This window comes from Cervus canadensis, chromosome 8, assembly GCF_019320065.1.
Source record: "Cervus canadensis isolate Bull #8, Minnesota chromosome 8, ASM1932006v1, whole genome shotgun sequence".
NCBI lineage: Eukaryota > Metazoa > Chordata > Mammalia > Artiodactyla > Cervidae > Cervus > Cervus canadensis.
The window spans coordinates 75,165,609-75,190,795 of NC_057393.1; the positions used below are offsets into that span (position 1 = coordinate 75,165,609).

The 25,187-nt window shown below is 39.1% G+C and overlaps 1 protein-coding gene across 2 annotated transcripts in view; it reads right to left on the reverse strand.

Annotated features, from left to right (window-relative positions):
* Nucleotides 1-25,187, reverse strand: part of ARID5B (AT-rich interaction domain 5B) — a 188,096-nt gene that overhangs the window by 89,011 nt on the left and 73,898 nt on the right. For both annotated transcript variants that reach the window (XM_043476869.1, XM_043476870.1), the window contains one exon: nt 9,536-9,766. In XM_043476869.1, coding sequence (XP_043332804.1) covers nt 9,536-9,766 — 231 coding nt within the window. The remainder of the gene's footprint in view (nt 1-9,535; nt 9,767-25,187) is intronic.

Genomic DNA, 25,187 nt, shown 5'->3' on the forward strand with positions numbered 1-25,187 from the left:
ACGAGTGGAGAGTGGGGAGACAGACTAAAACATGTAAAGAGACAAATACAGGAGTTCATTTCTGAAAGTGATGAAATGAATACATTGGGTGATGGGTTAGAGCAGATCTGTGGAAAGTGGATGGTCAGAGAAGACTTCTTTGGGGAGGAGACATTTGAGATGAGGCTGGAATGATGAAAAGAAGCCAGACCCATGATATCTGTGGAAACACATTCCAGGCAGAAGGACAAACAAACAAGTATTTCTGGAATGAACGTATGTTGAATGAATTTGAGTAGCAAATGATACCTCATTTTCACTAGCAGTCTGTAAAGGTATGAAACAATTTTGTGCATGATTTTTGAGGAATCACTGTGGACCCCATATGTGGTTATGGTTGTATTGGGTAGAGCAAGGGGTACAAGAAGATTCTGGTAACATAAGTACTTAAGCAGTACTTGCCATGTTCCATTTAAGTGCTTTTGGTCATTAACTCATCTAATCTTCACAACAATCCTGTGAGGTAGGGTCTATACCTAGGATGTATGGTCCATGGCTAGCTCACATTTTGTCAATACCCTTCGCACATACCATGCTGTAAGCTCCTGAAGAATGGGGAATTTTCTTGTCTTGTTCACAACTTTGTGCACAAGGACCACATCAGTACTTGTACTGTAGGTATTGAGTAGATATTGGTGAAATGAATGAGCAGATAAGTGCATACTGTGTATCAGGCACTATGCTGAGACCTAAGCAGCCTTGGACAGCCTGACCTACAGTCCAAGGATCTTAAATCAATCCAGTTTCCCCAAAAGGACAGACTAAAGGAGTTTACAGAGAATATTCAATTATCATGAGGATTTTAGAACTCAAATGAATATAGACTTATTCAGAACCTCATTCTACCAACCCTACCCCAAACCAGGAATTTTTTGGTCTGCGATTTTTCATTGATCCAGCTCTTTCCCATAGAGAGTGTGTTTTAATTTAATTAATTTAATTTAATTAGTAAAAATATTTGTTTCATCCTAGAAAGTAGTCAGAAAAGACCCTGATGTTGGGAAAGATTGAAGGCAGGAGTAGAAGGGGATGACAGAGGATGAGACAGTTGGATGGCATCATTGACTCAATGGACATGAGTTGGAGCAAGCTCTGGAAGATAGTGAAGGACAGGGAAGCCTGGCATGCTGCAGTCCACGGGATCGCAAAGAGTCAGACAGGATTGGGCAACTGAACAACAACAGAGAGCAATATGTTGATCTTGCTAATGTAATGGAATATAACTTTCTTGCTTTTATCTACGAAATTCTACATGAAATATTAGCCAATATAGACACAAATCCTTTCTTCTAGGCTGACAAGAGTTTCTTGAGCCCATGAGTCCAAATAGCTTTTAATAACCCATCGAGTCCACTCAGCTACAAAAGGAGTCCAGAGTTATTTTAAAATATCCTTTCAAGTTTCAAAAATAGAAAAGAAACCCACTAATCCTACCCATTCCATACATCATAACTTTAAATTAATTTACAATAGCAACATTAAAATTCTTTTTATTAACCCCCGCCCCCCCAAAAGGGTTGGCACCCAGCTTCCAATGCCTGTGCCTGAGGAGGCCTGTTCTCCAGCCCTCTTGTGTCTTACTGACCTGGAAGCCAAAGCTTGGCTGTCCAATGACTGGACAGTCTAATCATTCCATGGACGCTAGAGCATATTACATACAACTTGACCAGCAGCTGTCTTGGGGTTTGGTTTACTATCTGGCACAATGAACTTATCATTCTCTCTGTCCCTACTTCAGAAACTACATGCAATAAAGAGCATGTACCAAGAGTGGTCTCGGTTAGACCACCCTCTAACAATAAACAGAACCTCTAGAAAATTTCCAAGACAAAGCAATCCTTCAAGTGAGAACTCTGAAGGTAAAGGTCTTCTGCAGAAATAGCAATACGTAAGAAGCACAACTCCTTTTCCACTTGGCTTCAATTAAACAGAAACATCTGCCTTGTTATCATTTGGGAGGCGGGGGGCACTGTAGGCAGGCAGGCGGGGGAAGCCTGAGTGTGTACAGGAACCAGGAACAAAGCCATTTGATCGTCAAAATCCACTGAGACCATGAAACCTACTTTGGCAAGAAAAAAATGTTTACTCACTTACAAATTCCCATGATCCTTAACAAAACAACTGCCTTTCCTTTCGTTTCCAGCAAAACATGTGATGTTTAGAGGGGAAGAGGCAGAGTCCAGCTCATCCTTTAAGCTTCAAAATAATTTTATACATCCTGAGTTTTCTTTCATAGAAAGTCAAGGTTTTATCCCCTCTTCTGTTTCCCTCCCTCCCTCTGCTTTTTCTTCTTTTGTCTATAATGTCATTATTTCACCCAACATGAAAACGGAAAAATTCACGGCAGAGTCAGAAAAGTGTCTTTAAAACATACTGTAAAAAGTAGAAAACTTCTTTTCCATTAAGGTTCCAGTATGAGCCCCCGAGCCTTAGGAAAACGGTTCCTTTATTATTCAAAGAGCAAGGTGGGTTTAGATGACTACGTACAAGTTGTCTAAGGCCTAAGACTCTAATAGAAACAGTGATGAATCTTCATTTATCAAGAGAATGTCTTTTCAAAAAATGAATGAATACAAACTTTTTCTGAGCCCAGCAAGTGGGTTGTTACTGCAGGATTTTATAGATGGGACAAGTGAGGGGCCTTACATCACCTGCCCAGAGGCACAGCAAGCCAGACGGTTGGGCCTTGATTAACCTGGGCTACATACCTATAATCCTAAACTCTTTTTACTACACCGTGTTGCCCTCCAGGCCCTCAGCAGAGTATACGTCTTAATATTGATGTAGCCAACCTCTCCCTGAAGTCAGAGCTCACAGTGCTCTATACATGGACCAAACACCAAGATGACAGTCCATTTCATCTCTGTTCTTTTCAGGTGACTTACCGCATCCTTCCTTTAACCCCACCCCACTCCTTGGTCAAGACACCCACACACACAGGCACACACCATCTGCCAAAGAATTTAGAAGCATGACTACTTCTGTCTCTCTGCAATTAAAAACTCAAACCAAAAATAAACCATACTTTTATTATTTTTTAACCCACCATGTCTTAATCCATTTAGCCTCGCCCACCTTTAAAAACTGATTTCATCTCATTTACGTTGGGTCTGCCTCACACCTCTGATAGGAGCCGATACCTTAAAGTTATCCATTTATCTGCTGCGGGTGCCTCTGTTTGGGTTTGGCTGTCAACAGCTCACACATGTGAAGTCAATCTACGTGATATTAATGTAAACACTGTGCAGTACAAACTGGTGGACATTTTACTGTTCTAACAGGAAAAACAGACAATATGTTTGCATGTGTGTTTCCTCTACAGTGGAGACAATAACACTATAAATGCGAGTATGTGCTTTACCAAAGGATCATCAAATTATAAAAAGAGGTAAAAGCAAGGGAGGGGGCTGTCAGAGAATGCATTATGCTAGCAGATTCTAACAGGACAGTGGGGCCAGAAATTTTATGTAGAGATTTTTATGGGAAAAAAATGCCATTCGTAATGTCACTTTCCCCTCATTGTTATTATAAGCTCATTTCCTCATTGCATGTGCAATACAACCAGTTTTCTTAATGTTTTCATGTGGAGTCCATTGCTTTAGCTTTAAAAATAGCCAGTTCTCTTTTGCTAAGAAAACAGCATATTGCCTTTAAGAGCATTGTAACTGACAAGATGGAAGAATGCAGGCAGGATGTCTAGGCTGAAGCTTTTCTATCACCTGCCATTAATGTGATTCAATTTATGCTTATGTCATAGGTTTAGACATTGTGCTACACTGTGAGCAAAGAAGGGACTTGAATAAAATACAGTGAAGAAAGCAGATGGTATGCTATCAAAACCCTTCAAGCCTAAAATAACCTTTCCCAAGTAAGGAGAACAGTTAATTAAAACCAGGATATATTTACTCTATTCTGAATATCTCAATGTAAATAAAAATCAAAATGACACTACTGTAACGTGGGACTAAATGATGAAAATTTCATCTATTCTATTTTTCTTTAATAGTTTCTAATCAAACTTTTCATTAAACAGCTTCATAAAATTCCACAGAGAATTTATTTACAGGGACTCATTGTAGATTTAAAAGCCTTACTTTTATTGTTCAATTAAATCTGCTATTCAGCGGACGACATTAAGACAATAGAGACGGTGGAAGGGGAGGAGAGGTGTCCAGCCAGTTGGGCAAGGCTGTCACATGAGCAAAGTCCATTTTCAGAGGTGAACCTGGGGAATGTGAAAAAGCTGGAAGGCACACAGAAGAAATGAGGGGGCAACCCTGTTCAAGAAAGAAAGCCCAGTTCCCTTGCAAAGTCATGGACTGGGTTTGTCCTAGCCTAGGTCCTCTGACTCACATCCACATCCTACTGGCAGAGAGGGCACTGGGCCACCTGGAGGGCACAGACTCAGGAGAGTGAGGACTGTGGGCAAACAAATCTAAGAGAGCCCAACAGCCAACCTAGGGTGAAGACGGCCATTCCTGATGGTGTCGGAATGCGAATTTTAAATGATCTGGGCATTGCCAAAACTTTTCTAATGCCCTCTCTCCCTATTTGTATTTTATTTTAAAAAGGTTTTTATTGGAGTCTAGTTGATTCACACTTTTCTGTTAGTGTCAGCTGCACAGCACAGTTAATTAGTTATACGTATACATACATCTACTCTTGTTTTGGAGGCTTTTCCTACATAAGTCATTACAGAGTATTGAGGAGAGTGTCCTGGGCTACACAGCAGGTTCTTTAGTTATCAGTGTATATGCCCATCCCAATCTCCCAAGTTATCCCTCCCCCACTATTCTCTATTTTTAGAAACCAGATCCAGCCCTGCCTTTTCCAGAGGTTTTTCCCGACCCTTCACCACGACGACTATCTTCTCCAGCCAGGCCACCTCCTCCATGCCCCCAGCTCACTGCGAAATGCCTCCTGCACTTGCTTTCTGCAACACTCATCCAATACTTCATCCCTGACTTTCCTGTAACATTAGTTAACCTTTCAGTTGTGTTAATCCTGTCTTCCACAGTTAGGTTTTAAATCCTCAAAATGAGCGAGGACTGCCTTTTATTTATCTTTTGAAACCCCTCTCTCACCCCCACTTTGTAATCCCATTTAATAGAAGAGAGCAAAAATTATATTAGTTAATAAAATAAACATTATTTAATCATAGGAAAGCAGACACTGTCCTTTTGAGAAGGGCCTTGGAGGTATTTTATGGCAATTTATGAATTTCATGTGTCAAAGGTGTAGCTGCTAAATGCTATAAACTCTTTGCCATCAGCTCTACCATTCATCCACCTGGTGATATGGCTAATAAAATTTGATTTTTACAGCCTAGGCATACTGTTACCTAAATTACATTTGACCAATTACTGAAGTCACCAAACGTGTGGTACAGAATATATACTGTGTAGAAAATTCATCTGTGGGCCCCCTGGCACTCACGGTAATCTGACAGAAGTGTTTCAGTCATCTGGCAGTGTTTAATATTAGGAACATTTGTTTAATGCCAGTCACTAATTAAATTTATGTTCTTCCACCAACTGTTAGTTGGTTGGAGAAACCCAACCCCACATTTTAACAAACCCTTTAACCCATGCTGATTTCAAATAGCACCGGTTGGAGGTTTAAAAGGAATTTCTCTGGAAATTAACATGTATGACCAGAAGTGGAAAGTAAAGGAGGGATGTTGGTGAAGGTTTTTGAATCAGGTCAGAATAAGTTTTTTGGGTTTTTTTTGTTGTTGTTGCTCTCTTACTAAAACTAAAATGAAATCCTATAAGAAGTACCAAATATTTGAAGTACAAACTTAACTACAAAAATACTAATATACTAATTTTTAGACTAGTCATCTAGAAGCTCTTTAACAAAGGTACCTTTATTCCAAAAGAAAGCTTCCACTTTAAGAGACTGGGGAAGAAAAAGCAGCATTACCAGACGAAAGTTTAGGAAAATATTTAAAAGTCAGATGCTTGTGTTTGTGAGAACATTTAAAACTAATTTAGTAACTCTTAACAACCATTGTGATCACTGTTAAATTGGAACTTCTATTACCAATTCTAGATGCAACAGCTTTGAAACTCAATGACTAATAACTCTTAATTTAGCCAAAAAGGTTAAAACATTTTTTCATTATATTACATTGTGAAACTCTAACTCTGAATACACTTAAATTAGGGAAAGCATTTTTTTAGTTCTATTTTGCATCAAGAATTTAGAGACGTCTTGAGTAGCAAGCAAGACGGAGGGTTTGCAAGTAGGGGCTAGAAAAGGAAAAACTCAAAGAAGTATTGAAAAGGGAAGATTTATAAATGCTGATCTGGAAAGAGTATTTTTTTTTTTTAAAATGTATTGGATACATTCAACTACTTGAATAAAAAAGGTTATTTCAGTATTATGAATGACAAAGAAATCTTCCTGGAAAAAGGAAAAAATAAGTTGCTTAAACACTATTACTCTCTTACAGACTGATAAGCCAGAGCTGTAGAAGGCATCTGAGAAAGACAGTCTGCACCCTGTTTGTTTAACTTATATGCAGAGTACATCATGGAAACGCGGGGCCGGAGGAAGCACAGGCTGGAATCAAGACTGCCTGGAGAAATATCAATAACCTCAGATATGCAGATGATACCACACTTATGGCAGAAAGTGAAGAGGAACTAAAAAGCCTCTTGATGAAAGTGAAAGAGGAGAGTGAAAAAGTTGGCTTAAAGCTCAACATTCAGAAAACTAAGATCATGGCATCTGGTCCCAACACTTCATGGCAAATAGATGTGGAAACAGTGGAAACAGAGTCAGACTTTATTTTTTTGGGCTCCAAAATCACTGCAGATGGTGACTGCAGCCATGAAATTAAAAGATGCTTGCTCCTTGGAAGGAAAGTTATGACCAACCTAGATAGCATATTAAAAAGCAGAGACATTACTTTGCCAACAAAGGTCTATCTAGTCAAGGCTATGTTTTTTCCAGTGGTCATGTGTGGATGTGAGAGTTGGACTGTGAAGAAAGCTGAGCGCCGAACAATTGATGCTTTTGAGCTGTGGTGTTGGAGAAGACTCTTGAGAGTCCCTTGGACTGCAAGGAGATCCAACCAGTCCATCCTAAAGGAGATCAGTCCTGGGTGTTCATTCGAAGGACGGATGCTGAAGCTGAAACTCCAGTACTTTGGCCACCTCATGAGAAGAGTTGACTCATTGGGAAAGACCTGATGCTGGGGCAGATTGGGGGCAGGAGGAGAAGGGGACGACAGAGAATGAGATGGCTGGATGGCATCACTGACTCGATGGACATGGGTTTGAGTAAACTCCAGGAGTTGGTGACGGAAAAGGAGGCCTGGCGTGCTGCGATTCATGGGGTCACAAAGAATTGGACACGATTGAGCGACTGAACTAAACTAAACCCCAGAAGAGTCATGTCTAATAAACGTAGGTCCCCTTCTGCTCTTTCTTCCCCTCCTTCTTGGATCCAGATAAGCCATCTGGTCACCCTCACCCTCCTCTGCCCACCACACCTACTTACAACATCCCACCTGCCCCTGCTCCAGGGCTGCTGGTGTCATGTATAATCAGACTAGAGAGATCACTGTGGACTCCCCAAGCCACGTGGAGGTCTGTGATGACTAAGAAGAATAATCTGAATCTGCGTAATTCGCAAAATGAGGCATCCATGGAAAAACATTACCCAACGGAATCAAGGAATGCTCCTGCTCAAAGGGACCTTGTGCTCTCTAGGCCACAGGTCTCTACCACTTCTGCACCCAGGTGCCAATGAAGGAGTCAGCGTGGCTCCATTATCACCCTGCCTGCTCTATGGTGGTGATTCCCAGGGAAGGGACAGGGTGAGGGGGCCATTCTTGCCTCCGTAAGTATAGGAACTTCCAGGTGCCATGTGTACTATGACGACGCACCCCCAGAATATTCTGATATCCTTGCCCAGCCTATCGAGAACTTCTGATATAATCCAATATCTTCAAGGGAGATATGAGAAAGTAAAGATTTGAGAGATGTGATTTTATCTTGTCTCAAATCTTCCACGGCATCATGCAAGGTCTCCACAACTGAGGATGTCCTATCTTCTCCTCCTTTCCTTCTGTCTACAGAGAACTCATGACCAGTCAGCTAAACAGAGATGCAGATACAGATACATGTACACATATCCATCTTTGATGGGTACAGTGTATAAAGATATTATTGTTATTGTTAGTCATTCTTTATCGTGTCTGACTCTTTGAGACCCCATGGACTGTAGCCTACCAGGCTCCTCTGTCCATGGGATTCTCCAGGCAAGAATACTGGAGTGGGTTGCCATTTCTTTCTCCAATACTACTTATACATGTAAGAAAATAGATGAAGAGTCAAGCAAAACTTAAAATTTGGTAATTTCTTACTCTCCAGATATTTTGAACACATCCAAGAAATTTAAACAGCATATGATCTTAAAGAAGGGAACTAAATACAGTATTATGGAATAATGAAATGAATTAAAACCAAGGCAATTGTTTTCTTGATGTTTTCAGCCTCTTAACTAAGACCTAAATAGTTTAATTCTATCAGCTAAATTGGAGACGGCAATGGCAACCCACTCCAGTACTCCTGCCTGGAAAATCCCATGGATGAGGAGCCTGATAGGCTGCAGTCCATGGGGTCGCACAGAGTCGGACATGACTGAAGTGACTTAGCAGCAGCAGCAGCAGCTAAATTTAACCCGAGTTAACTTTGTATTTTTTTTAATTTAGTTTACAATTTTTTATTCATACCAAGTCTTTGAAACTGATGTGATTTTTACACATACAGCTCATAGCAATTCAAAATTCAGGGGTATGGGGATCTATTACATATCTATCTATCTACCTTATAGTAATGAAGTGGTTAAAATGGTGTATTCTTTTTAAACTACTGTATTTTTATAGTTCTTTATGGTGGCACTAGTGGTAAAGAACCCACCTGCCAATGCAGGAGACATAAGAGATGTGGGTTTGATCCCTGGGTCACAAAGATCTCCTGGAGGAGGTCCTGGCAACCCATTCCAGTATTCTTGCCTGGAGAATCCCATGGACAGAGGAACCTGGAGGATTATGGTCCATAGGGTCACAAACAGCTGGACACGAGTGAAACGACTCAGCACGCATGCATACCATGGAAAAGGGAGTGATCAGTTAAATTTAAAACAATCAGTATCTGAAGAGCCAAAGCCTTTTAAGAAACGACTAGCATAAAAGCCTCCTATCCTATAAAGTCCAATTTCAAGGTCGACCAAGCAATTCCAGACTCTGTCTTGAACAACAAATTCTAAATAATAATCCTGTGCCCTGGGAAACAGAGGCTGCCAAGGAGGCGGTGACGTCTTATTGCAGCAATCACTGGGGGAAGAGGGGGGGTGGGGGTGCCACACCAGGCTTGTGAAAGTCAGCCCCGTTCCCCACCACTGCTCCTAACAAGCACTGAAAACAACCAGCCACACACGCACAAGTTTCATGTAGGAAAAAAAAAATCATGAAAAGACTCACCAAACTCATCGCATATGCTCTCGTTTTCTATGAGAGTCGGGTGGTCGAAGGTGTCCCGACAGTACAGGATCTGAGGGTTCTTGCTGACCACCGCGATGCCCCCCAGGGCTAACGCAAACTGGTCCGTGAGAATGGAAGACGGCTTATCCTGGATGCGCTTCAGCATGGAGCGGTAGCGGCAGTACTGAGGGTAGCTGAGAACGATCACATTCGTTTCTTCCTCATCCTCCCCTAGACAAATGAGAAAACACTTCCATTACTTTCTTCCCTCCAACAAAGAACTGTGGCAGCCATGGCATCATTTCAATGCTCACCTCTGGTTCTGTACTAAAAATATAGTCTTCAGCAAGATTCTTGTATTGATTCATCTTTAGCACAGTCTGGCTAATACTAGCATCCTCTCAGCCCCATCACTCATCCAGCTCCATGAAAAAGCCTCAGGTACCAATAAAGAAAGAAAGAGTTGGATCCATAACCCCATAGACAGACTGAACAATGTTTAGGTCACTGGCAAGCAGCAGAACTAGAAAACTGTCTTGAAAGAATCTGATGTGCATAAATATATTATTATATTTTATTTATAATTAATATCATTATTTTATCAATAGGAAAATTCAGAATTTTGTTGAGCCTCTTTGTATCTATTTCCACAGTTCTGTGTTGCTTTTATTTTGGATTATATAATCTTCAGTGCTTGAAGCCCGTCTAAAGGCCATCTGGCCCAAGAGAGACATCCATGGGTCTCAAGAACATCATCACCTGCTCTGCTGATTGTTAGTGCTGTTCAATGAATATATCTTGCTCCCATTATGGTCCTGTGGAAAGACCACCATTGAAGACAAGTGGCCATGTGACTGGTTATGGCCAGTGAAATATGGCAGAAGTGGGTGGCACCTTTAAAAGCTAGAGTGCAACTAAACATACTGTCTCCCTCCCTTTGTTCTGGACATCTGTAATGGTTCAAATAGTGGCTACTCAGCCAGTTTTGGTCTTGAGTGAGGATAACATGGAATAAAGCGCCTGGTTGGTCCTAAATGGATGTACAACACAAACACTTGTTGTTTCAAGTGAGTCTGATTTAGAGGTTGTTTTTTGTAGTGTGATCTATCTCAGTGTGATTGATACATCCACCTTCTCCGCCCTCCCCCCGACCCATACCCCCTATCTTCTAATGTTCCTCAGATCCATCTGGTAACTTGGCACAATTCAGAGAACCACACTGAGAGGACTCCCCAAGCATCCTTGTGAGAGCTCCATCAGAACCAACTTAACTCAGGGGAACATTTCAGCAACTTTAATGAAGTTCCCTCTTATAACGATCTTGATGCTTATTTACATGTCACCATATTTACAAAAACTAGATTCTGCATGGATTAATCCTTCTTTATCTTAAGCTGGAGAAATGGCAACCACCCCCTCCCTTTTGGTATCCTGCCACCTGTACAATGTCAAGCTGAATTTGGGCGCCATGACCCAGTTTGCCATCACTCTCTATAACCACACCATCAGGGCGTTTGCAAGCAATTCCCAGATATGTCACTTGCTTATCCAAAGGGAAAACACTCAATATTTCGAGCCTTTACCATGCTGCAGGGAATTGCACAAAACAGTTGTTAAGGATACCAACATTATCGTGGCCATCTGGCAACCAGTGGGAGACGAATGAGGAAGGACAGAACATAATGATGGAACATAACCAGTACCAATGGAAGGTGTGCATGGGACCTTTTCAGATAGGAGGCCAATACCCAGATGTATTTCTAATTATGTTCACTTAGTTCCTCAGGCTGGAGGCTTCTTCCAGAATGGAGATGTTTAGCTGATTTCAAGATGACATCTTTTAACAGTTTCTGTTGCTTAGACTCCTGCCTGGTTTGTGGGTAGCCACTTCATCAGCTGGAGCACTTAATTAAATGGAAATATGTTTACACTGAAGGCAAGTCCCCAAAGAAAAATAGTTTAAAGATGCTGATACATGTCCCAAGGCATGCCAACTTGAGATTTCTACAGTAGACCAAGGCACTAGTTCAAATTTGTGCTTTCTACAGAGTTAAAGTGAAAAAAAGTTTTAGTGAGAATATTTATGAAAACATCATCAGAATTGCAGAGTGTCTGAGTACTGTTTGAAGAAGCAGCTTCTAATGTGTCAATTGCATTATTGCACTCTATTTGTCCAAGATGACCAAGATTTGTCCAAGATCATCCAAGATGACAGCCAGGGGGTATAACCACGAACCCCCAGGACTTATTTCAGCATGCTCAGCCCCTAACACCATCTCTGGTACATAGTAAATACCATAAAAATGCCTGTTGATTTCACCTCTGCAATGGAAGGGGTGGTGTGTGTGTGGTGGGGGGGAGCTGTACTAGTGTTTTCACACATTCTTGAAATGGAGAAAGTCATACTTCTAAGGTTGAACAATGGTAAAAAAAAAAAAAAAAAAATGGATGTTTCAGAGTCGGTTTTATAGTAGATGATGTCCCCTGGACTCTTGGGACCACTTCACTTCCTTCCTATTCCTTCATTCTCCATGAGGATACCATCTCTAGGTTCTTCTTAATTACCTATTCTGGATGAAATCAATCCCTGGCTATGTTCTGTGCTTAGAAATGACTTTTTTTTTTTTTTTGGACTCCACCTCATATTTCCTCTGATCCCAAGTCATGGAAACACATGCTATGAACGATGTCCATTCATTCTGGATCTCTAAGTATGGATCTCTGTATCTGGATCTCAGTATCTCTAAGAATGTTCTGGGACTGCCCTTATCAGAATCACACAGGAGAATGCAGGAAGGCAGAGAACCTTAAGAACCTCTGATTCAGAATCTCTAAGGCAGTGTCCCAGGAATTTATTATATCTTTGACAAGTTCCCAGATAGTTCATGTACATTAAAATGTGAAAACACCACTTGAGTTTAGCTTTTTTCCATAGACTTACAATGATATACTCAGTTGGGTTTTGATCTTTCTTTCCATATATATATATATACACATACACACACACACATATATTTTCCTATTTTCCAGTATATGTTTCTATTCAAAACTCCACTGTACCTGAAATAATATGGGACCAAATTCTCTTCTCCTTGCCACTTTACTAACATTTTTACACTTTACTAACATTGTTACAGGTATCACAGAAGACAGCGAATGTAAAAAAGCACTCAAACAAAAATATGAGGAACTGCTTTCCTGCTTAGAAAGCAGAGCAAAAATATTACTGTGATGGCTGGTGCTAATAATAAAACATTAAAATGTACAAAGGCCTTTCACACAACATATCTTTTGTTGTTTCTCACAACAACCCTATTAGTGCCAAGACACTTTGTTAATAGACCCTTAGAGATGGGAAAGTCCAGAATCAGACTCTCCAGTGACTACTCTAGGATCTCAAGGAACTAGAAAGTGATAGAGGTGAGATTATAACTCAACTTTTTAACTCCAAGCTTGATGAGCTTTTCATTATGACAAAATGTCACTAATAATAATAACATTATCCTTAGGGTAATATCTTGATTTCTTTTCCAATAAGGGTGTGGCTGAAGTAAATTATCTTTCCTTTGACATATTGTTGTTAAAGGGATTTAACTAATTTACAACATTTAGGAGTGAGGATAGTGGTCTTTGATCAAATGAAATAAGAGATGTCTGTTTCATCCACAACTGTGGAATTCAGCCTGTTCTATGTTAGAATTCTACTCTGGTTAAGTCAGTGTTCTTATTTTGGAATACCTCAATTCCCATTGCAACAATTTAACAATACTGACACACCTTCATGTTTATCAACTTTCTACTTTCTATCTACGTGATAGGAAATCAAGCCAACTCTTAGGTTGTGCAAACCTAGAATCCCTACCCCTGGCTGACAGGTTAGGCGCACAGCTGGGACCCAGTCTAATGTGGCAGTGTTTACCGATTAAAAAAAAAAAATCATTATAATTTTGTTGTATATGAACAGAACCATCTATTTGGAGCAGAATTTCAGCATTGTTTGGGCAGAGGCAAATTTCCAACCTTACAATTAGATGTTCCCAGAGGAGCTGCCTTTAATATTTACAAAAAGCAGAGGAAGCCCATGAGACCCTGAGGACTCCTGTGCAGAGGTGAACAAGCATTCTAGGTGAGAGTCAAGATAAGATCCAGTGTAGAGGTGAGATCTGGAAGAACCAACAATTCATCTAGGTCAAAGTTTCATTGAGTGAAGATACCCTCAGTCTCTTCTTTGTGGTTTAGGCAGAAGTTTCTTGAACCGAAGAAACATGATTTTTTTTTTTTTTTTTTTTAAGGCAAAGTGTGGTCACTTTACTATGGAATATAAAACTATGGGTTTGGAAGTGCTTTCCAAGTCCAAAATTCTATGATCCTATAACTTCCTCCTAAGCCTTCGCATTAAATTAACTTCTTCCTGACACAGCTACAAAAAAGTAAATTGTTCAACAGCTGTCATATTTTATTTTTGCCCTAGTACGCTAAGAAACAAATAAAGCCAAACAATCCTTTCAAAAATTCTTTTTTAAATTCCTCAGTTACTTCCTACCTCCTATGCATTTCATACACACATAAACAAACATTCCTATACAAAGTTACGCATGAAACTGACAATAAGGCTGACAATAAGAGCTGACAATAAGGCTGTGTAGGACATTTTCCCCTTTCCAGTTCATAATAGGTCTAGCAGATAAATCTAAGAATGAATAAAGAGTGGATAAATTGCACATTTGTTTAGCAAAAGATAAACAAAGTGTTCCTGGAACAAAGATTATCTTTCAGCCACACCCACATGGGGAAAGAAATCAAAGTATTACCCTAAGGAATCTTTCTCTAACACACACTATTTGGCTGCAGTTGGTTGGGTTATATATACATTATTTGATTTCTGTCAACAGAAAATGACCAGCAATAAATTAATGGTACCAAAGGCTGAAATTTCAGACCATAATTATGATATTCTATTAAAATGTCATCCCATTCCTCAAGTACCCCCTCCACAAAAAAAAAAAAAAAAAAAAAAGTGAAGTGAGTATGCTTATGAGTATGCCTATTTTAAAATGAAATATTCAAAGGGAATGAGTCCCCAAATTACTCAACCTCATTTCAACTTCAATGAAAAGAACTTTGCCTATTAAAAGTTAATACCTAAAAGTACACTGCTTGTAATGCTCAACCAAAATTACTCTAATCCTGCGCTTATATCATAATTACACGTTTTGTTAACCTCTCTCAATGTCAATTTTTCACTTATTTATATATTTTCAAAGTCCAAAACAGAATTCCACTGAGAAACTATAATTACAATGTGAGACTCCACCCAAGCTTTTCAAACAGTGACTGTATACCATTGCTTTAATCCTCAGCATTGGGCTGGGGGTGGGGAGAGGATGGGGGGAGAGGGTAAGAGCCCGCATTCATTCTGAATAGCAAGTTGCTCAAGTCGTCTTTGTAAAAAGAGAGATGCATGAAATAGCAAACACAATGAATTAATGGAGCATTGACTTTCAAATATCCATAATGCTATTTTTTAAAATAGATAATGGTGGCCAAATGCACAGAAGGCTGAAAACATAAATTCCGGAGGAGAAATTTGCTTTTATCTCTTACACAACAATTTAGAAATGTAACTTTCTTTTTCATTCTAGGGGGAGGAGAGAAGGCTTGTTCGGAAACATCACACTAGTATGCTTACTGAAAACCACTATAATCTACTTCTAACATCACAGTAAGCTTAAAAAGCAAAAAAAAAAAAAAAAGCTTAAAAAACCCTCGCACCAGGATTTTATAGAGCCTGGTGGAAAAAGTATGCATGTTCCTTCCTGCACCTAATTACCTCAAGTGAAAAATCTGCCAAGTATTTTGCCCTTTAGTTCTCTTAATCGTATTAGGGCAAATGCATTTGGATGCCAACAGAAACAAACATTTAAAGATTTTCACTTAAAAGATTCCAAATATGTATGAAGGTTATGTTTGAGACACAATGTCCTCAGTCCTTCAAGGATAATATACAGTGTTCTTTTTTTTTGTTCCCCAAGCAAATATGAATTTGCTCATGTTATAAAACTTGATGTCTAGTTTTCAGACAATTTAAGTAAAATAAATGTCAATATGAGAGGCTCTTACAAAGATTTATGTTTCTTTCTGTTACTTTATTACATTAGGCATTCCTTTCTCAAAGCTTTATACTTTTCACTGTGCTCCTAGCAACAACCAACAGCAAAGCATCAACTTTATATACCTGGCACTGTTCCAATTCTTACTGCTATTGACAATTATATTGAAGTTTCCACTTAATTGCTGCTCTGTTGTGACACAATATTTGTCATAATTAGGCATTTCCTATTTTCCATCCATTCATTTTTGATTATTACTGAAAATGAAATTTTTTTTATTCCAGAAAACCTAAGCATGAAAATTCTACAGATAAGAGTAGCGACAGCTGTTACTATCATTACCCACATTGTAACATGCAGCAAAAAAAAAAAAAAAAAGGCATATAATTTCTCGGAAGGTAATTTTCCTTTCAGTCTAAGTGCTCTTATTCATCTTACAGTTACTCAATGATTTCCTGTTCTAATTACAGGACATTATACAGAAAGACATTTGTAAAAGGAAAATGCAGCAGTGCCTATGACTAAATAGCCTGAATTGGTTCAAAGTGTTTAAAATTCAAAGCTGCACGTCAACTTTATCAATTTCTGATTACAACCTGTATAAATGTGTAATGTGTCCCTACATCTCTCATAAAGCAGTCAACTTAGTACCCAAACTTACTGCACATCAAAGGGGAAAATACAGTTACAGTTAAACTGATGTTGAAGTGAGTTGGGGTGGGGAAAGATCGGTCTTTTTTTTCCTCATCAAAGCTGTTAAATTGGAGGCATGCCAAGACAAGGAGTGGAAAATATTAATAATAAAAATAAATTAAATGCCTGATTAAAAGGGAGAGAGAACAAGATTCCATCCGGAATAGAAATGAAAATGCCACAAACTATTTCATAAAAACAGACTGTGACGTAAATTGCACATCAGTATTGCACTGTTGTGGTTATTTTGAGAAATGGTTTGTACTGTAAGTCAGCTGGTGCTGCCCCACCCTCAATGGTTTTGTAATTCTCTACACAGTAAGCAAGTGAGGCAGCCCTCAGATCGCTAAGACAGAAAACAGACCCAGCCAAACAGAACTGACAATAAAAAGATAATGTCCTTTTAACATAACAGAACAAGAAGATTGGTTTTATTAACGAAAAAAAAAAAAACTATTTTAAATGGTCCCCAGCTTGCCATTTGTTTTGATAAATGGAAAGACAGATCTTCCCAGGATAGGCAACAAAAACATCACTTTAGAACTTAATAAAATGTGGGAAAATATGCCAGTTCAGGGTTGCAAGCAGAACAAAGAATATTTCAAATGCAAAAACCCAGGGTTTTAACCAGCTGTTTCCAAAAGCAAACCACTTCAAATGGATGGCCACACAAATATAAAAATATGTGTTAATATGTTAATATCAGCTTTTGCCCTACTATTACTTCATCACCCAAAAAAGAAAACAACAGAAAGCTAAACTAAAACCAAGCAGGCCATCATTTCGAGGAACAAATGGACCCACTGGGAGGCAAAGCCAGCCTCCACCACCAAGATCCACCACGCAGTCACTGAATTCTAAGCCACATTTAAAAGCCACTTTAGATTTCTTCTTGAGAATTATGCATACGATACCCACATGGTTCATCTCAGACAAATTTAAAGGTCACACAAGACAGGGATTATGCAGCAGGTGTATATACCGGTGAGACCACATGCCTAGACAGACCTGTAGGTAAAAGTGGTGACCACATCTGGGGTGTAATTCTAAGGGACCTGACCTGCCTTGACCTGCCTCCCAGTCACAGGGTTAACCGTTTAGTTACAAGTCAACTATTCATTCTTAGGGAGTTTCAGTGTCTGAAGAAGAGAATATAAAGAGCCCAGGAGACCACATAAGAGCCAGACCTTGGACAAAATTTCTCCTACTCTAAAATTGTGCCAAAAGTTTTCTCAGAGATTAATTTATGCATTTATTTATTTACTAGTGACCCAAGTAAGGCTATTATATTGGATTTGAACTTAGTTTAAATCAACCCTTTCTTGGTTTACAGGAAGCTACTTTTAAGATTCAGTTAGCCCCTCTGGTTACCATGACAAAGTTGCTATAAGAGAGGGAAATCAGACCACCATTAGCACAATTATTCTTAAAAAAATAGCTACACAACCTTTTATTTTTCAGTTTTTAGTTTATGTCTGCTGTCATTGTGAGAACCATAATACCATTACTGCAGCTGCCTTGTAAGCCTTGGACATATGAGAGACCCTCCTGAACCCCCAAACTTACGAATAAACCTAACTAAAGTGAGATGCTGGACAGATCAATCGCTAAATGATTTAACTTCCACACATTAGTCTCTTAGTATGAAAGATGTGAATTTGTGCCTTAACAAAATGACTAATCACTATTTGTCATGACTTTCATGGACATGATTATTTCACAAGTAGTCAACACTGATCAGGCCAAATCTCATCATTTCCCACATGGTTTATATCTGAGGGGAAAAGCCTGTGTATGGAGCACTAATCCTAAAGGAAATCAGTCCTGAATATTCATTGGAAGGACTGACGCTGAAGCGGAAACTCCAATACTTTGGCGACCTGATGTGAAGAACTGACTCATTGGAAAAGACCCTGATGCTGGGAAAGATTGAAGGCAGGAGGAGAAGGGGACAACAGAGGATGAGATGGTTGAATGGCGACACCGACTCGATGAAAATGAGTTTGAGTAAGCTCTGGAAGCTGGTGATGGACAGGGAAGCCTGGCGTGCTGCAGTCCATGGGGTCACAAAGAGTCAGACACGACTGAGCAACTGAACCAAACTGAACTCATGGAGCACTAAACACCAAAAAGTGTAAATTGATTAATGTTGATTTCCTAATGCCTAGCATTTTGAAGCCATTCTATATATATACATACATACACATGTGTATATGTGTGTTTATATATACTATATAACAGAACATATATTATATCTGGAAAAATAACATCACAGTATGGCTACTTTCATTAAAACTCCGTGGTCATTAAACATAATAAAATCAAATAACATTTAAGATCTTGCAAAGATGCTTTTGTTACAGTCAGTGAAAATAAGAAAGGTACAAAATAATATGCTCAACCTCTTGTCTTTTGTTTAATAGCATTATTGAGATAGAATTCACATACCAAATAATTCATTCATTTAAAATGTACAAGCTTTCAGTATATTTAATTGTGCCTCTACCACTATAATTAAATTTATAACATTTTCATTTTCCCAAAAGAACCCTTGTATCCCCTCATTCCACATCTCTTTGCCCCTCATCAATTCTAGGCAACTACTAAACTACTTTCTACCTCTATAAATTTGCCTATCTGGATATTTAATATAAATGGATTTACACAATATGTAGCTCTTTATAACAGCTTCTATCACTTAGCATTATGTTTTCAAGGTTCATACATATTATAGAGTATATTACTATTTCAAGGCTTCCCAGGTAAAGAATCTGCCTGCAATGCAGGAGATGTGAGTTCAATTCCTGGGTTGGGAAGATCCCCTGGAGAAGGAAATGGCAACCTACTCCAATATTTTTGCCTGGGAAATCCCATGGACAGAGGAATCTGGTGGGCTACAGTCCTTGGGTTGCAAAAGAGTGGGACACAACTGAGCAACTAAACAACAATCAGCGTTTCATTTTCTTTTATTGCTTAATAATATCCCATCGTACGGATAGGCCACATTTTATTTATCCATTCCATCAAGTGATGAGACACTGGGATTATTTCCACTCTTTGGCTATTATGGATAATGATGCTATCAACATTTGTATAAAAGCTTTTGTGTGGGTATATGTTTTCATTTCTCTTGTGTATATAGACCTAGGAATAAAATTGATGGGTCATATGGTAATTCTACGTTTGCCCTTTTAAAGAACTGCCAGACTGTTTTCCAGTGTGGCTACACCATTTTACATTCTCTTCAACAGTGTATGAGGTTTCTGATATGTCCACATCTTTGCTAGCACTTGCTATTATTTGTCATTGTCTTTTTGACAGCCATCCTAGACGGTGTGAAGAGATATCCCATGTTGTCTTGTCTAATGCCTAAAAATCATTAACAGTGGGTACACCTAGATTGTGACATCACCTGGGATTCTTATTTTCTCCTCTGTTTGTCTGCATTTTTACTGTGCAACTTTTTTTTTAAAAGATGTGGACATCTGGAAAAGTGTGTTAGTCGCTCAGTTGTATCTGACTCTTTGTGACCCCATGGACTGTAGCCTGCCAGGCTCCTCTGTCCATGGCATTCTCCAGGCAAGAATACTGTAGTGGGTAGCCATTCCCTTCTCCAGGGGATCTTCTGAACCCCAGGTCTCCTGCATTGCAGGCAGATTCTTTACCATCTGAGCTACCAGGGAAGCCCAGGAACATCTGGAAAATTTATATGGAATTTCAAGAGATCTCAAGTAGCTAAGAAAGAAAAAAACTGGAGGACTTACACTTTACTAATTTCAAAACTTACTACAAAGCTATAGTAATCAAAGCAGTGTGATACTGGCATAAGGCTTAAATGTGATCCAATAGAATAAAGAATCCAGAAATAAACATTCAAATCTTTTGACAGGGTGCCAAGACTATTCAATGGGAAAAGGCAGTTTTTTCAACAAATGATGTGGGTGAAAACTAAGTATTGATAGGAAAAAAATGCATTTGACCCTTACCTCACACCACATATAAAAACTAACTCAAAATTTATCAAAGACTCAAATTTAAGAGTTAAGACTACAAAACACAGGAGGAAATCTTCATTACCTTGGATTTCACAATGGTTTCTTAAACATAACACCAGAAGTGTAGGCAATAAGAACAAAAAATAAACTGGACTTCATCAAAATTTAAAACTTATGTGTACCAAAAGACACTATCAAGAAAGTGAAAAGACAACCCATAGAATAGGAGAAAATATTTGCAAATCATATAGTAAATGAAGGATTAATATACAGAAAACAAATAGCTCTTAAAATAGCAAAAAGAGAAACAATTCCATTTAAAAAGACTTGGATAGATGTTTCTCCAAAGAAGTTATACAAATGGCACATGAAAAATTACTCAATATCATTAGTCACTAGCAAAATGCAAACCGAAACCATAGATACTACTTCACACCTACTAGTAATACTACTATTACTTAAAACATAAATAAAAACAAAAACAATAAACTCCAAATGCTGGTGAGGATGTTGAAAAATTGGAACCCTCATACTTTGCTGGTGAAAATGTAAAATGGTATAGCTACAGTGAAAAACAGCCTGGAAGTTCCTTAAAAAGTTACATATTGAGTGATCCTATGACCTAATAATTCCATTCCTAGGTATATATTCCAAAGAACTGAAAACAAGAACACAAACAGACACCGGTACATCAACATTAACAGCAGCATTAATCATGAGAGCCAAAAAGTAGAAACTCAAGTGTCCAACAACAGATAAATAAACAGTGTGGTTATGCATACAAGGGAGTATTATTTAGCCATAAAAAGGAATGAAGTTCTGATACATGCAACAACAATGAATGAATTTTGAAAACATTATGCTAAGTAAAATAAGGCAGACAAAGGCCAGATAACGTGTGATTCTATTTTATATGAAGTTATCTAGAATAGGCCAAATCTGACAGAGAGTAGAACAGAGGTTTCCAGGGGCTGGGGCTAGGGCCAGAGGCAGGGGATGGGGAGTCACTGCTTAGTGGGTACAGAGTTTCTGTTTAGGATGATGAAAAAGCTGGAAATAGATGGTGGTAAGGTTGTACAACACTAGGAATGCACTTAGTGTCACTGAATTTTACATTTAAAAATGGTTATAGTGGTAAACGTTATATGCATACATTTTATGCAATTTTTTTAAAAAAGGAGGACTACCTGGCAAGGGTTATATTTTCTACCTGGATGCACTCTTCATTGTTTCTTGAAAGGAAGAGAGGTGTCTCTCCAACCAGTAACTAAACTATAACCTCCTGGAGGACACAGTCAGTGTCCTAATTTCTTGTTATCCCCCCTAGATCTTTGAAGGGCCATTGACAAATGCCAACTGTCTATAGACAGCATTGCAGTTAACATCTGAACATCCTGTCAACGAGTAAGAGCTGTCATATGTCATTCGTTCACTCTAGGTTCTGGACCAGCAGCTCTTCCCCAAAGGCTGAAAGAACCTAGAGAAATTATCCTCCCAACAGTGCTGCACCACTGCCTTTTTAGATGATGGGGCCTGAGTTTAGGTGGTCATCTCATTCTTTGACTTTTTAAGAAATAACTTCACCACTGAGGGGTGTGTGGACCACCCTCAAAGAGCTGAGCCATCTCTACACAGCTGCACTGACCTCTAGGAGTTCACATCCTCAGGTGACAAGAGACACCTGGATTGCACTGTTTCCTTGTAAATCATCATAGGCCTTCTGGAGTGGCTTAATGAGGAGGGCAAAATGCCTTTCTCCTACCACTGGCTCGTCTTAAATCAGAGGTCTTCAAATTGGCGGACCCCTGGACCCAGAGGGTCCAGGAAGGCTTTCCTAGGAGAGTCTACACAGGCATGGGACACATGTTCAAGATACGTTTCACTCCCTACCCCATTCATTTCCCAACAGTGAGCCTGCGCTCAACATAGCCAACCTCCTTTTCCATCTACTATGCCATCTTATGACCACTGAAGAGACCAATCAAAATACTGGTTTTGGAGAAGTCTACTTTATTGATATATTAAGGGACAGTAAGCCATAGGCTTTGATCTTTCCCCTCTTTTCACATATTTCCATTAAAGGAGAAGCTTGGCAGTAGAAATAGAGTACTTTGGCCTGCATTAAGATGTTCTGAATTCAGAAAAGCCAGAGCAATAAAGGTTAATGATGCTGATCCCTTTAAAATGTAGCTGGAATGTTCTGCAAGGCTACCAGATTTTAAAAAATAATCTAGATAAAAACCTAAGGATAAGAACTTGCATGATTTATATCAGAACTGTTGTATTTTAATAAACATAGATTTTAATATTTAAGATTTTATCAAATGATATATAAGATTTATTCTAATCATAGCCAATCACCATCTTATTCCATCCCCTATCACGTTTAATACTTTCTTTGCCTGTTAACAAAAAAATTCATTCAAATTTATGATAAAAAATGTTAATTGTCTACTCAAAATTGAGAAAAGACATATATATGACTTTTGAAAGCTCTTTTAGAGCAGCACTATTCGATAGAAACATTGTGAGCCAAATATGTAATTAAACATGAAAAAGTAATAAAGCAGGTAAAATTAATTTTGATAATCTATTTTTATCTGTTTTACCACTAGTCTTTTACTATTAAAAGTAATAATTCAATGAACATTTTGTCTCCCTCTTTTAATGATATAATTGACATATAACAATTTAGGCTATACAACGTAATGACTTGATATATATATATATATATATACACATATATATATATCACATAGTAAGAACACTTTGTCTTATGTCACGGTGTAAATTCAAGGTTTTTTTTGGGTACGTTTTAAAAATTAGTTTATCTAACTCAATACAGCAAAAACAGTATTTCAACATGAGCAATGCAAAGAATTACTAATGAGATATTTTACATCATTTTTTCAAATGAAGTTTTAAAAATCTGTATTTTACATTTGCAGCATCTCAATTAGGACAAGTCACATTTCGGGGCTTTGGAGCCACATGGAACTCGTGGCTATCATACTGGACGGCGGAGCTTTAGAGAGTCCACCGGGAAGGAAACCTGAAGACCACCGTGTCAGACACAGTGGGCCTAAAAGGGCAGCTGGGACCACTGGCCTCTTCTGGGTACTTGGCACAATCCCCACAGTGCCTTTCAGTCCCGGACTCTAGGATCCCACCATCTCAAGAAAAAAGGATCAGAAACCCAACTGGGAGAAGAGAACAAAACAGGAAAAAAAGCCATTCCTGTGACTGTTATTTCATTGTTCTGATAACCAAAACCCCAATGAAGGCCAGAGATAGCAAGCAACTCTGTGTCATTATTTTAATAGAGATCCTCACTTGCCACCCTTAGTTTTCGGTGAATGATAAAAAGCAAACCAAAGTCAAAAAACATTAAAGCTTCAACTATAAAACCCCGCGAGAGCCCTCTGCTCTGGGTTCTGTCTATTCTCCTGCTGACGAGCTACAAGTTCCCCAGTGCCACGTCCACGGACTCTGTTGTGTCCTGTCAGAATATCAGGAGAACCCTGGTTGTTCAGAATGGGTATATTTTTTATCTTTTTTTTTTCCTAGTGTGCACAGTACAAAAATTAGTTTAACATCTGAAAGAAAGAAATGCTTCTAAAACCTAATGGAAACTGAAACCGCTATTCAATCTCACAGCAATGCAGTCATATAAAAACTCTGGCACCTTCTTACGTGCTCTCTACAGCACACTGAGGGGGACCATCACTGAAAGGCACTGATGTGGGTATGCTCTGTTTTACTTCCTTTTGTACAGGGTTAGTAGTGAGCATGCCAATGTAAGGCTTCAGGAGACGAGTCTGGTTTATTCACATTTCCCGTCATGCTTGTCATCCACTGAAAATCATTTCCACTGCAAATGTCTTCCTTTCCCTGAGTTCTAATATCCAAACCTACTTCCCTTTTCTCATAAAAGACACAGTAAACAAATTGCTGGTGACTAATAAATTAATTCCAGTGATAATTCGGTGGTTTCATACATGAGTTTACTGGTCCTACCGATCTCTGTTCTGGGCACCTCTTAGATGTTTCTGTGATACGGTTTATGCTAGAGTATGGGCTGCCGAATCCAGCCTGAAGCCAGTTTTTGTAAATAAAGTTTTATTGCAACACAGTCAGGCCTATTCACTGATAGACTGTGTACAGCTGCTCTCATGCTATAGCGGTGGATTTGTGTAGCAGAAGAGACCTTACGGCCTGTCGGTCTGAAATACTTATTCTTTGTCTCTGCGAACCTCTGCTCTGGATAATGGATGATTGTTTCCAGAAACTTGTTATCTTGGATCACTGACATCACCTTAGTTCCTAAGATACAGTTACTCTGACACTACACTGATCTTATTTGTTCATGTTGGGCTCCTCTTTCTAGTCCATGGGATCTTTGGAGGTCAGGAAATGAGTAGAAGTTCTACCCATTCTACCATGTCCTAACATCACAGATAAGTGAAGCACATGGTAGGCTTCCAATTCATGTTCATTTCAATTGATGTTTCAAATTAGTGTTTTCTGGTTATTCATCATTTGGTGTCCCCTACTTATACCCTACTCCCAGATTCATTGCCTAGTCCCTCTGTCTTGCTGTGTGACCCCCTGAAGGTTGTATCACAGGTCTCCCTCACACCCTGGCTTTTGCTTAGTTGAGCAGACGGAAGACACAGCAGGAGATCAGGTGGAGAAAAAGAGAGAAGTTGGGCTATTTCTCCCCTGCTGCCCTCCACTTCAGCACCACAGTTCTGGCTGTGGCTTCAGTCCCACACCATGGCAGGTCCCTTGTGATTCCCACTTCCACCAAAACCCCTCTTGCTTCCTCTGTATAACCCCTGGGTACCTCAACTG